The sequence below is a fragment of the Urtica dioica genome, chromosome 4, assembly GCF_054948205.1.
Source record: "Urtica dioica subsp. dioica isolate 48M chromosome 4, U.dioica_male_clone48M_v1_H2, whole genome shotgun sequence".
Lineage (NCBI taxonomy): Eukaryota > Viridiplantae > Streptophyta > Magnoliopsida > Rosales > Urticaceae > Urtica > Urtica dioica.
Window position 1 is genome coordinate 6,215,938 of NC_142759.1, and position 12,809 is coordinate 6,228,746.

A 12,809-nucleotide genomic window follows, 5' to 3' on the forward strand; every position below is an offset into this window, starting at 1 on the left:
GCATCAGATTTCTAACATATTTTACTCTTGTCTTGTGAATATATGAACTACAATGGCTTGATCCCGATAGGGTATGTAGGCAGCTCAATTAAGAGTGCAGCCACACTTGTTTGCTTTGCAGATTTCTTCACGATCCGTAAAAGATGGGTTTAATTTACATGTTGCAGAACATGACCCACGCTGCTTGAAAATCAAGGTACCGAAAACGAAAAAAGATTCCATCTTTAACTTTTTTAAACCGTAAAGTTTGTATCTTTCAACTAAATTCACATATATATTGACTTACGGTTTCATTATTAAGTTGTATAGCTTTAAGTTTATCCTAATCATGACCATCTGTGATTTCCAGTGTTGGGTTCTTTTGCACTCCTTGCCACACTAACAGTCCTCAAGCATGTGGCAATGGTATTTTTTCAGAACAGCTAATGTGATTTCCGAACAAATTATATTTTCTAATGTGTATATTTTCATTCTAGTATGCGAAGGCGTTTTCCTCATTCAATCTTGGGATCCTCTTCGAGTAGTTGATATTTGCCATCTGATGTTATGGTATGTAATTCCCTTGCAATTTTCTATTGAAGACTTACTTTGTATAAGATATATTAGTTAGCATCTTGAGTCTCCTGAAAAATGACTAGTGACCCTTAGCATCTTGACTTGATTTATGACCTAGATTGATGAGATTGGATGGGTAAGTCTTCTAAAAGCATTACTAGAGAAATCCTCTATTGTTTCACTCTTATGAAATGAAATGAAAAGCCAATGAGCTCTGATTTTGTGATTTTCTGGTTGGTCAATAATTTTGATTTCTATCTACTCTGAATCTACACTTGAAATCAAGCAGTGATGATTAAAAATGTCGTGCTCCCCCTGATCTGCAGTGATAAAGGCATGCATTCATCAAGAATGTTTCTGAAGACCTCATTCCGACAACAGCGCCGCTCAGTTGCAAGCAAGAAAACGGGTACTTGATTTGATTTAGACAATATATAATTGAGAGATGATATGGGATTAGGGGTCTGATCTCATCTGATTGTTGTTTCAGTCTTCGGATTACTATATGAACCACAGTGTATCTGTGGGTCGCACGGTGTTTGTCAGCGGGCCTCGGGCTTTCAAGGTAAAATTTCATCTCTCTCTCTCTCTCTATTTGGTTGACATCATTAGGTTTTTTTTTATTACGTTTCGTTCTGTTGGATTGTTCTTAGCTTCACAAATATTGTTCTACTTTGCCGCCATGACGAGCACTTATAACCTCTTGGAGTAGCTGATCTTCAGCACCTGATGTTATGGTAAGTAGTTCCTTTGCTATATTCTCAACTTCGATCTCCTAGTTAGATATTTTCACGTATTACAAAAGGGAATTAACTTTCACGTAATTTCGAGGTCTATTATTCTTATACATATATGCAAAAAAAATTATTGATTAACCTCTCCCTTACTGTTTTGGCTGGTTCTAAAAAATTTTGTCATAGGTTTTTTTTTTAGTCGGGTAGAATGTTTAGGTTGTTGGGCTCGACTTGTCATAGGTTTTTTTAGTTGGGTAGAGAGTTTAGGTTGTTGGGCCGGCCGAGCGTTTAGGCGTCCATTTTTTAGAGTCTGTCAAAGCTTTTGGGAGATGTTAATCAATATCTATTTTTTACCTTAAAAAAATTCTTATAAAACTATATGTATTATATTTTTTTTGGCTTAGAATTATATGAAGTTACATTCCTTTTATGTACTTTCTGTGACAAATGCTTATTAGGAACCTAGTAGTGGCATATTAATGGTAGTTCTTTATTATTAATGTTGTTACACCGTATATACTTATTGTTCAACATTATGTTACATCAAATTTCTAACAAATTTTATTTCTTATCCACCCTCAAATATGAACTACAAAGGCTTGATCTCTTTCTCTCTCTCTCTCTCTCTCTCTCTCTCTCTCTCTCTGTAAAAGGAGAGAGAGAGAGAGAGAGGGTATGTAGGCAACTCTGCTTGAGTGCAGCCATTCTTGCAGATGCATCGAAAAAACACCTAAAAAGATTATTGCTTTGCTTCAACAACAACCACCGGTCATTATTATGTTCTTGAGACAATTCCTCGGCTTTCAAGCTCATTCGGGTGATTTCCATTACCCACAAATGCAGGTTCTCTCTCTCTCTCTCTCTCTCTCTCTCTCTCTCTCATAACCCCCAAATGCAGGTCTTTTTAGGCTATATGTAGGCTTTCTTGCATATGGTGAAAGAAATTTAAGATTCCTGACATATCCCACATATGTGTGTGTGTGTGTGTGTGTGTGTGTGTGTGTGTGTGTATTTATAGGCTATATGTAAGCTTTCTTGCAAGAGTCTGAGTCAGATAATTAAGTTTATTTTAAATTATTACAGTGGTGATGATGGGTTGATCGAATTTTTGTATATTATTTAATGAAATGCAGACCTTTAGTGTCGAAGCCCTGACATAAGTCATCATTTGAGGGATTGAGACTCTTTCTTCCAATAAACTTGGACAATCAGGAGTTCTTTACATAGTAGGAGCTCATATACTAAACTCTTTGTGTTATAATTTTTGCTTTTGCATGAAGTACTAAGAAAACTAATTTCCTGCAAACATAGCAGGAAATTTGTCAATGAATGCATGTGGATCTATGGGAGTCCATATTGGGTTGCCAATTTTGGAATAGCTTCATTGATTGGGAGTCTTTCTTACCTATGCTTTCATTAGATACGTGAATATGTTTGAGGTAATTGCTTGAACCTTGGTGCAAAAAAAGGTTCTTTTTGTAGTTCCAATATTGAAATTATGCGCCTCTATACACTGATTGTATTTTGTTGTTCAGGTACAAGAATACGCAGCGACTGTTTTAGCAGGCCTAATGGAGGTCCGAGGGAGTGAGGTACCGGACCTGGGTGGGGCTAGGCTCGGGAAGGGGTGAGACCGAACTTCTAATTACTAACTTCTATCTAGTAATTCACTAACTAGTAACTTACTAACTCGCTATCTCATTAACTTTTTGTTGACAGTTCATTGTTTTGCAGGATGAAGTACTCTGCAGGCTTCTATGATCAATTAAAGTATTGGGATACTTTCGTCAAGTAATCTTGGAGAATCTGCATTTGACCTAATAATTTTTTTCCCTCATTTCTATTTATGTAAACTTGCAATCCTTTGACTTGTTTCAAGGACCTGGAGTTTTTGAACCCATACACGGATCTGCTCCAGATGTTGCCGGACAGGTTGGTCAACCCGACTCTTCTAGCGTTCAAGAAAGCTCCACGACCACTGAATCGGGTACCCAAAAGTCATACGGTGGGAAAACAAGGTACCCAAAACAAAAAGCTCCGATCTTTGAACTTTTCTTACAATAAAGTTTGAATCTTTGGGCTAAGTTCACGCAATTGCTGAAGCCATTGCTTGCGATGCTTCGGTTTTCAAATTCACAACTGAAGGAGATGGAAGCTTTTGCAATCGGGAGTCTAACAAGAGAGTTCCACATGTCAGATTAGGGTTCAAGAAAGCTCCAAGACCACTGAATCGGGTACGTGACTTGCTCTTTCCCTAATGTCTCTTCATATGTAGCTAGGCTATGCATCTATGCATAGTTTTAATCATTGTTCTCAGCCTTGACCTCCTGATTTAGTTCCTACATTACGTACAAAAGGGAATATAACTTTCATATAATTTCTGGTTTTCTAATATTTTCATATATATAGATATAAAAAAATGATTGGTTATCTTCCCCTGGCTGTTTTGACTGCCTCTAAATTTTTTTTTTCTCTCTTTTTATTATTATCACGTGTCGGCCGGCCAAAATGTTTTTAAAAAAAAATTATTTTTATTTTCGGTCAGTCAAAATACAGGGGAGCATAAGCAACATATGATTTTCAAACAAAATTATATATATATATATATATATATATATACAATTTTCAAATAAACTATATATTTTTTTTGCTGGAAGTATGTGAATTGTTATATTCCCCAAAATATTTTCTACCGAAGAATCTAATGTTGGAGATTGGAGTTGAGGATATTGATTAAAACTATGCATAGATGTAATGTCTTCATATGTATTGTATATTGTTTTGGCTTCAGATTTCTAACATATTTTACTCGTGTCTTGTGAATATATGAACTACAATGGCTTGATCCCGAGAGGGTATGTAGGCAGCTCAATTATGAGTGCAGCCACACTGGTTTACTTGCAGATTGGTTTGACGAAAAGCCCATTTTCCTCAGATCGATTTGGATCCTTCGCTCCTTCGCCCGCCAGGCTCTTCAAGCAGTGATGATTAATAATGACGTGCTCTGCCTGATCTGCAGTAATAAAGGCATGCATTCATCAAGAATGTTTATGAAGACCTCATTCCGACACCAGCGCCGCTCAGTTGGAAGCAAGAAAGCGGGTACTTGATTTGATTTTAGACAATATATGATTGAGAGATGATATGAGATTAGGGGTCTGATCTCATCTGATTGTTGTTTCAGTCTTTGGATTACTATTTGAACCTGGGGGTTCAGATAAGCACAGTGTATCTGTGGGTCGCCACGGTGCTCGTCAGCGAGCCCATCACCTGCTCTGCATGAAGCTCTAATGAGCTGACCCAAGACCACTGTATGAGGTACATTGCTTTTTATCTTTCACTAATGCCTCTACATGAATACTCTATGCATAGTTGTAGGATTCTCAACTTTGATTTCCTTTATAAGATTCCTGAATTGATTACAAAAATGGAAATAACTTTCATATTCCTTCTGGCTTATTTTTTGAATTTCTTTTATTTTTTTTAAGTGCCGGCCGGCCAAATCTTTAAGACTTTGTTTTTTTTGTCAGCCAAACTGTCAAGGATTTTCAAAATAAAACTATATATGTATATTTTTTTTTTGCTGGAAGAATGTGTATTGTTATATTGCCCCAAAAATAATTTCTACCGAAAAATCTAATGTTGGAGATTGGAGTTGGGGAAGTCTATGTACTGTTGACATTGTATATTATTTTAACATTAGATTTCTAACGTGTTTTACTTGTCGTGTTTTGTCGATATATGAACTACAACGGCTCTCTCTCTCTCTCTCTCTCTCTCTCTCTCTCTCTCTCTCTCTCCTAGGCAGCTCAGTCTTGACTCGAGTGCAGCCATTGTAGATACATGTTAGACCAAAAATATGTTCAACACCAACTATTCAAAATAACGTGATATGTGATTGCAAAACTATAATCACGTTAAAACTATGTATCAACTTTAATAATTACGCTATATCAAATGAAAATGATATGTTGTCCAAGTCGATTTTTGTTCAAATGTATCATAGCTCATTGTTAAATTGTAATTTTTTATTTTATTTTAGACAACAAAAAGTGTATAATTTTACTTTTATTTAGAAGGATAATTGAAAGCCTTCGTTATAAAATAGAGTGAAATTTCAATTGTATCTTTTGCGTTTTAGTAAATGATATATCTATATTCGTAGTCTTAAAGTCTATCACAATCATCCCATCAGTTTTTTGTTTATTATTAAAAATTAACCTCTCAATTTTACGAATCGCTTAAACATATCCCCTTATTATAATACATAAGGTATTAATGGGATTATTGTGATATACATGGAAACTCAGAATACAGAGATGCAACATTTGATTACAATTCAGATGATACAATTGCTATTTTTCCTAAAATAGATGATAACTGATACCATTTTTCAAAATATTTAGGAGCAACCAAAACAAAATAAAGGAATTGTTTGTCGACAAGTCGAATAATCTACCTATAACGCCTAATATTATTGTATTTATTTTTAATTTACCAAAATGGTTATAAGCTTTCAGTTTCTAATTAAAACCCGACGAACAATTCGAGCAAAAAAAAACCCAACAAACAAAAGAAAAATATACCTTCTCAAAATGTAAAATTTGTAAGTTGGCCATCGTCATGAAATACTTGCGAAAAATAAACACAAAAATATTTCAAAATCAAACACCGAATAATTCTTAGAAGAAATAAAAAAAAAAAACCCTTAAGAAATAACAAAGAAAAGCAGAGATATAAATGAACATGGACATGCAGGCCATAATATTCATCATTTAAGACCAGCTTGTAATTTAAATGCAGAGAATCATTTAATGAGCTCAAACTTTAAAGTACCTACTACACGTAACTCATAAATTAAACATTTGGATTTAATCAAATACCTACTAAGAAATGATTGAGGATTCATTTCAGTAAAAATATTGTAAGTAATCACTCACACATACATATCCAATCCTTAAATAGTAGATGCTCAAATATTCGTGTCCCTCAATAAAAATTGAAGTGCATTTTGTCGTGTTATTATTCTGAAAACGTACACATAGTATTTTCCCGAAACTACTGAAGTATATAAAGTTATAAACTAATGCTACTAACGCACAAAAACGTATAACTGAAAGTCAAATTCACATTTAATACGCATGTTAAGAGAGTGATTTTCTTAAATTTATAAAATTAGTGGACTTCATTTTTATGTTTTATAACTCCTATGAATTTTTATCTCACTTTCCATTTTATATTCCTTCATTATATAGGATTGACTCTCTGAAGTCTAATTTGTATTTCCCTCATTGGTTTTGGGATATTTCATATCAAATAAATCAATATAATTTTTACAAATTGTCAACGATAGGATTCCTAAATCCTTGAGTATAAATCATTATATAAATAAATATATAAAATGATCTCTGTCTTTTTTTATTCCTTAACAACCACGTTCATCTTCTTACATTCCCATACCCATCAAAGGATAGTTATTCTTGTGTTTTCTTACTTCAAAAAAGATAGGTTCATTCAGTACATCCTGAAATAAATTGATTTCCAAAAATGCAATCAATACCAATCTGTACAAATTAAATAAACCACCCATACTCGATAAGAATGGGACCAAAACCAATTAATACCTAACAAGTCAACAACCACCCCAATGACAAACCATTCTCTCACTTCCAAAATCTATTATTGACAGGAACAAGTCAAATGGGTAGAGTCTACTATTTATTCACTTTATATCCTGATCACAGCATTTTCATGTCCTAAAACAAGGAAAAAAAATTATGCCTTCAGTACAAAGAACAATGATAGAGCTGGAATTTTTTTACTTGCTTCTAATTTTCATGCTATGCCAACACGAAGGTATTGCCGCCAAATCGATAGCCTTAAACCGAACTGTCCCGGCGGTGTTCGTTTTCGGAGATTCGATCGTCGATCCGGGCAATAACAATGCCAACTTCAGGACCCTTTTCAAGTGCAATTTCCCGCCATATGGCCGGGACTTTCCCGGCGGGAAAGCTACCGGAAGGTTTAGCAATGGAAGAGTTCCCTCAGACTTTATAGGTATATATTTATACACATAGCATTAAATGATTATATTTCTCATTAAATAGTACTAATATTATTTATGACATAGAACAATCATAGCATTAGTTCACTTAAGTTGTTCACGTTGGTCCTAATGTCTTTTTTAACACTCATGTATCAGTACCAAATTTTTGTTTATCTAAGATTTGATTTTTGCAGCCGAAATATTCAACGTTAAGAAGATAGTGCCAGGCTATCTCGACCCGAATCTGAAGCCTCAAGACTTCCTCACCGGCGTGACTTTCGCCTCTGGAGGCAACGGGTTTGATCCACTGACAGCTCAGCTCGGCGTACGTTATTTTCGCATAATTTATTTTCACATGTCACATGTTATTTGACAAGTAATTTATTCAATCAATTAATTTTAACTCGAAATCAATTATTAGTCGGTCTTGTCGTTGTCGGATCAACTAGAGTTGTTTAGAGATTACAAGAGGAAGCTGAAGGCAAAAGTCGGAGAGAAGAGAGCAGAGAAGATCGTGGCGGAAAGCATTTACGTCGTTTGCTCGGGGTCAAACGACATTGCGAATACGTACTTTCTAGGTCCGTTTCGACGTCCCTACTACGACGTTCAAGCTTACACCGATCTCATGGCTGATTCCGCTACGAAATTCTTACAAGTATGATTTTTACACTTTCATAAAATGAACGAGGCTGATTTTTTTTTACTTCTTCATTGTGGACATAACATTTTTTTTTTTCCTTTCACTGTTTCTAAGCCATAGATATACGAAATTCAAACTCAACAAATTTTTATTTTAAAATATATATATCACCATTTATATATATTTGAGAATGGGATATGATTAAAAAGTCAGATTTATTATGGCACAATAATTCAACTGTAATTTAGTATGGCACATTTATTTTTTTCTAACCAACCAACCAACCATGTGATTGGAACAGAATGAGGTAATATATTTTTGGGTACTATACTTTGGCTGTGACAGGATCTTTATGAGGAAGGAGCAAGAAGAATAGGAGTGGTTAATCTGCCTCCGATCGGGTGCGTGCCAGCCCAGAGAACGCTCAGTGGGGACCTTCTCCGGCGCTGCTCGGAGCATCACAACGAAGCCTCGTCAACATTCAATTCCAAGCTTAAACTCCACATGGACTCACTCAACATCAAATTCCCTCAAGCCAGGCTTGTCTACCTTGACATCTACACTTCATTATTTTCCCTAATTCACAACCCATCTCAATATGGTATATGACATTTAATTTGCAATTTTAGCTAGATATGTTTTTTTTTCTGGGGTGCTAATATGAATATACCATGGTTGTTGTGTGTACTGTGTTTAGGATTTGAAGTGGTCACAAAAGGGTGTTGTGGGACCGGGAATATAGAAGTCAGCATTCTTTGCAATAGTTACACAGCAACCACTTGTAGTAATGCTTCCAAGTACATATTTTGGGACAGTTTTCATCCAACTCAACGAAGCTATGAGATACTCACACATCTTGTGATTGGCAACAAGATCAACAGTTTCTTCTGATCTTCAACTACTAATTCTTGTATTCAATGACTTCTCTGTAGCTACTGTTATCAACATGATATATGTTCAGTATGTATTGCCATATTTTGCTTTGTTTACGAAATATAGAGTTTTGCTACTTTATATTATTATTATTATTAATATTTGCTGGCACCCGTTTGCCTTTTATTTTGGCAGCTTCCCAATCGTGTTAGCTTATGTGGATAGTAACTTTGTTTGAGTTGTGGTTGATAAAAATTCTTTCTATTACTAACAAAACGAGTATTAGCGTACCAATGCTTAACAGCTTGAAATATATATATATATATATATATATATATATATATATATATATATATATATATATATATATATACAAGTAAAATACCCGCGCGTTGGTGCGGAGCTTGCTTGATGTATTATAATATTAAATTATTGAATTAATTTATAATATTATTATTATAAGTATTAAAAAATTGATAACACATGTATATATGCATTTCTTTTAAATAATTTATTTTTGAAAATAAAGAAGAAACACAAAAATAATAAAGTGTGACAATGAAAATTTGTGTACTTAATACGATCAAATTACACATACTTGAAAAATAATAAATTATGAAATTATGCCCATTCTATTAAAAAATAAATATAGTATTTTTGTATGATTTGTTTTCATACTGACCATAGAGAAAACAAATAAAGAATATGTATTTACCGTATTTCAAAATATTATATTTTTTAATTTAATATTTTATACGCTATTATTTTATATAGAAATAAACAAATACTTGAATACATTCTTAAATTGAAAATCACAAATTATAATTTTGTAATTGACATATCACTCTATTTATAATTAAATTTTTAAATTCTATTATTTCATCTTCTATATTAACTTGCCTTGTCTATATTTACCTTGTTTATTGTATTTATATTATTGCATGAAAGTTTCAAAGCTGATCTTATACAAAAAAAATACATTAATTATTAATAATATTTACAGATTTTATTTTATTATAAAAAATTGACCAATGATTACTTTTTTTATATTATTTATTTTCGAATTTTATATGTTTAAGGAGTTATTATTAATTATATTAACTATTTTGTTAATGACACATTCACAATAATTATTTATAAACAAAAGAGTTCAAATAAGATATGTGGCCAGGCATAAAACCTGAGCTCACACCAAAGATAAAATAAACGACATAGGTGTTTGAATAAAACGACAATCCTAGCCATTTTACAATTTTTATTTTTAACCGTTGGATTAGTATAATCTACGGCTATAAATGAGCGAGATGTGCCAGTATAAAGAAACACATAGCGTAGGTCATTTTTTTTTTTTCACCCTCACTCCCATTGGTAAAGTCACGGATCGACCAATTTAGAGAAGATAAGAACGTAATCGAGAGAAAGAGAGGCCAAAGAGAGAGAGAGAGAGAGCGTGTGCGAGACATAGAGCGAGACAGAGAGTTCGGGAGACAATTGGTTGAAGAGCAAGGATTCAACCATTGGAGGCCGCTCACTAAATTATGTGGTTAATGAAATTTGTAAATCGGTGGTTCCTGTTTGAAGAAGAATCAACAGAATACCTAGTAGCATAAAAACAGAAGGTTATTTAAGATGTCCCTCTCCTCGTTTTCCTTTGATTATCTTTTGAATATCAGTTATGAAATTCTAGAATTTATTCGTGCGTTTGATTTGAAGATTCAATGATGACAATCGTCTTCAGTTGGGGGGGGGGGTTTCGGCGAGCAAGTGAAAAAAAAATGATAGATTATCGTTGGAATTCTCAAGTAAACAGATAATTCTGCTCAAGATTAAATTTAGGGGTTTTTTTTTATTTATGTTGGATTCTCTGGATATTTTCATTATTGTGAATTTCCTTTTGATACCGTGTGCTTGGATTCAAACCTGAGTTCCTAATGGTAGTTTTCGCTTTGCATGTTTGATTCTTCGTTTTCGCTCCGAGTTTGAGAAGTTAGAGATGATTTTGATGTGAGAAGCTTTCCAGCTCATATCTATCACAGTAGAGTCCGTTGAAAAAAGTTTCTTTCTGGGATTGTCTTGCGAATTGAATCCCATAATAACGTCGCTTAGTACCTTCAATGTTCAGACTGGATGTGGCATGCGTCGTGACCTTTTTTTTATTTTTTTATTTTGTCAATCATGTCAACTACCATACATGGTATTTTCTGTATTCTTAAGCCATAAAATTGTTATGTGTATAGACGATATTCATATATTAAATATATACACTTAATGTTTTCTATTTCCTTGTCGTCTGAGGTCCACTCCTTCATCGGTTTGGTTGCCGAGAGAATCTGCAAACATGGGAAAGAAATTTAAAAAACTTAAAAGGTGAAGTTTACTTAATTGTTATTATCAGAAATGAAATCAACAAATGTTGATTCTTGCTGTTTATTTCATGTATTTGGTTGTCAGATATGTGAGCTAAACACAGGTGCTAAATGTTGTTTTCATAAATCATGTTATTCCTTATCAGAGTTGTGATCAATTTGGTCTAACGTGCTAAATTAGGCGAAATTTTGGTCTATGCGGTTTTTTTTTTCTCTCTTCTGTCGTTGGCTATGATTTTGGTACTGCTTTCTTTTATTTTTGATGAATGATAGTAGTTAATGAGTTAGGTTATCAAAAACTAACTTGATGAATGATGAGATGCTAACACTTGAATTAGTGTATACGTACCTGAAGTCTATATGTTCAACACTTAAAGTTTATGATCACCCTGCTAAATTAGAGTGTGTGTTATTGTTAACACTTTCTTCATTTGATCTGAATGCTATTAAGTGAGTTTGACGTTTTTTTCAGGTTGCGGTCGCTTATATATATACACGCAATTCGCATATCATTCTAGAGTTTTCGTTTATCCACAAAGTTCTGGAGTTTTCCTATTTCGTCGCTTAATGGCAGTTTTGTATATTTTTTTTTTTTTATGTTTAAAGGGTGTTCGCATATCATTCTAGAGTTTTCGTTTATCCACAAAGTTCTAGAGTTTTCCTATTTCGTCGCTTAGTGGCAGTTTTGTAATTTTTTTTATGTTTAAAGGGTGTTATAAGATTGGGCAGTTCTGTAATATCTGAGTGGTGTCTTCTGCTTTATATAATTTAGTGGCACGTATGCAATTTCGAAAACTTAACGGCACTGTAGAAAAAACAGTAAAGTGTGCCTGTGTGAACAGTGATTTCAGGATTCTCCTTTATATATATATAATAATATATATATATATATATATAGTTAGTCTAATTTATATGAGTGAAATCTATTTAACCCCAGTTGGTACTATTGAATTTTTTGAAGAAAAAAAGTGCCATGAGCAATTGCAGAGATAGGAAATGCATTAAGGGGGTAAATTTTAAAAAATAAATTCAGTGAGGATAAGTAATAAAAAAATGATAAATATTTTAGGTTAAAAATTACAATTTTCAAAAATTAGGGAGGGTTAGTGACGGAGCCAGAAAAGCTCATCAAGGAAAGATATTTTTTTAAAAAAATGGGCCAAAAAAAGATATAAAAAAATTGAAGGGGGTCTCGTGTAAATCCGTCGCTGACTACGGTCTGCGGTCAGCTGAAATCAATCACAGTTGACTGCAGTCACGACAGTTTATCAAAAAAATCGATAATACCAATTACAGTTGACCAGATTTCTTGATGAAGCAATCTTTCGTTGGCTTAACTTGGCATCAAATCATGACTAGATTGTAAAAATCCCAACATTAATAACAATAATATAATATAAAAATTAAAGATAGAGATGACAAACCATACTACATTTTCACCAAAAAAATAAAAAAGAGATCTGAAATTATTTTTTAATGATAAAAGTTAATCTTTGACTTTATTAAATTTGTTGTTTTTGGTACTTGACTTTATTTATCTATATCCTTCTCGGTTTTTATAAACTCCCCAACACATTAAAATGTCTAAATTAATG

The 12,809-nt window shown here is 33.4% G+C and overlaps 1 protein-coding gene and 1 long non-coding RNA gene across 3 annotated transcripts; both read left to right on the plus strand.

Annotated features, from left to right (window-relative positions):
• Positions 1 to 7,062: 7,062 nt before the first annotated feature.
• Positions 7,063 to 9,087, plus strand: LOC149399737 (GDSL esterase/lipase EXL3-like). Its single transcript, XM_089612834.1, has 5 exons — positions 7,063 to 7,346; positions 7,530 to 7,660; positions 7,757 to 7,990; positions 8,321 to 8,576; positions 8,673 to 9,087. The coding sequence occupies exons 1-5, from the start codon at positions 7,067 to 7,069 to the stop codon at positions 8,864 to 8,866; spliced, it is 1,095 nt and encodes a 364-aa protein (XP_089468960.1). The 5' UTR covers positions 7,063 to 7,066; the 3' UTR covers positions 8,867 to 9,087.
• Positions 9,088 to 9,884: 797 nt separating this feature from the next.
• On the plus strand, positions 9,885 to 12,009 carry LOC149399738 (uncharacterized). Of its 2 annotated transcripts, none has more exons than XR_016296416.1 (2): positions 9,885 to 11,215; positions 11,687 to 12,009. It is a non-coding gene; the product is annotated as an uncharacterized LOC149399738 (long non-coding RNA). The 2 variants fall into 2 exon arrangements; XR_016296415.1 differs by having other exon boundaries at positions 9,885 to 10,467.
• Positions 12,010 to 12,809: the final 800 nt, after the last annotated feature.

Excerpts from the sequence above, each read along its gene's own strand:
- LOC149399737 (XM_089612834.1), top strand. The coding sequence starts at position 7,067 with ATGCCTTCAGTACAAAGAACAATGATAGAGCTGGAATTTTTTTACTTG. Across the intron at positions 7,661-7,756 it reads CACTGACAGCTCAGCTCGGC|TCGGTCTTGTCGTTGTCGGA; the intron begins GTACGTTATTTT and ends ATCAATTATTAG. Across the intron at positions 8,577-8,672 it reads TCACAACCCATCTCAATATG|GATTTGAAGTGGTCACAAAA; the intron begins GTATATGACATT and ends TACTGTGTTTAG.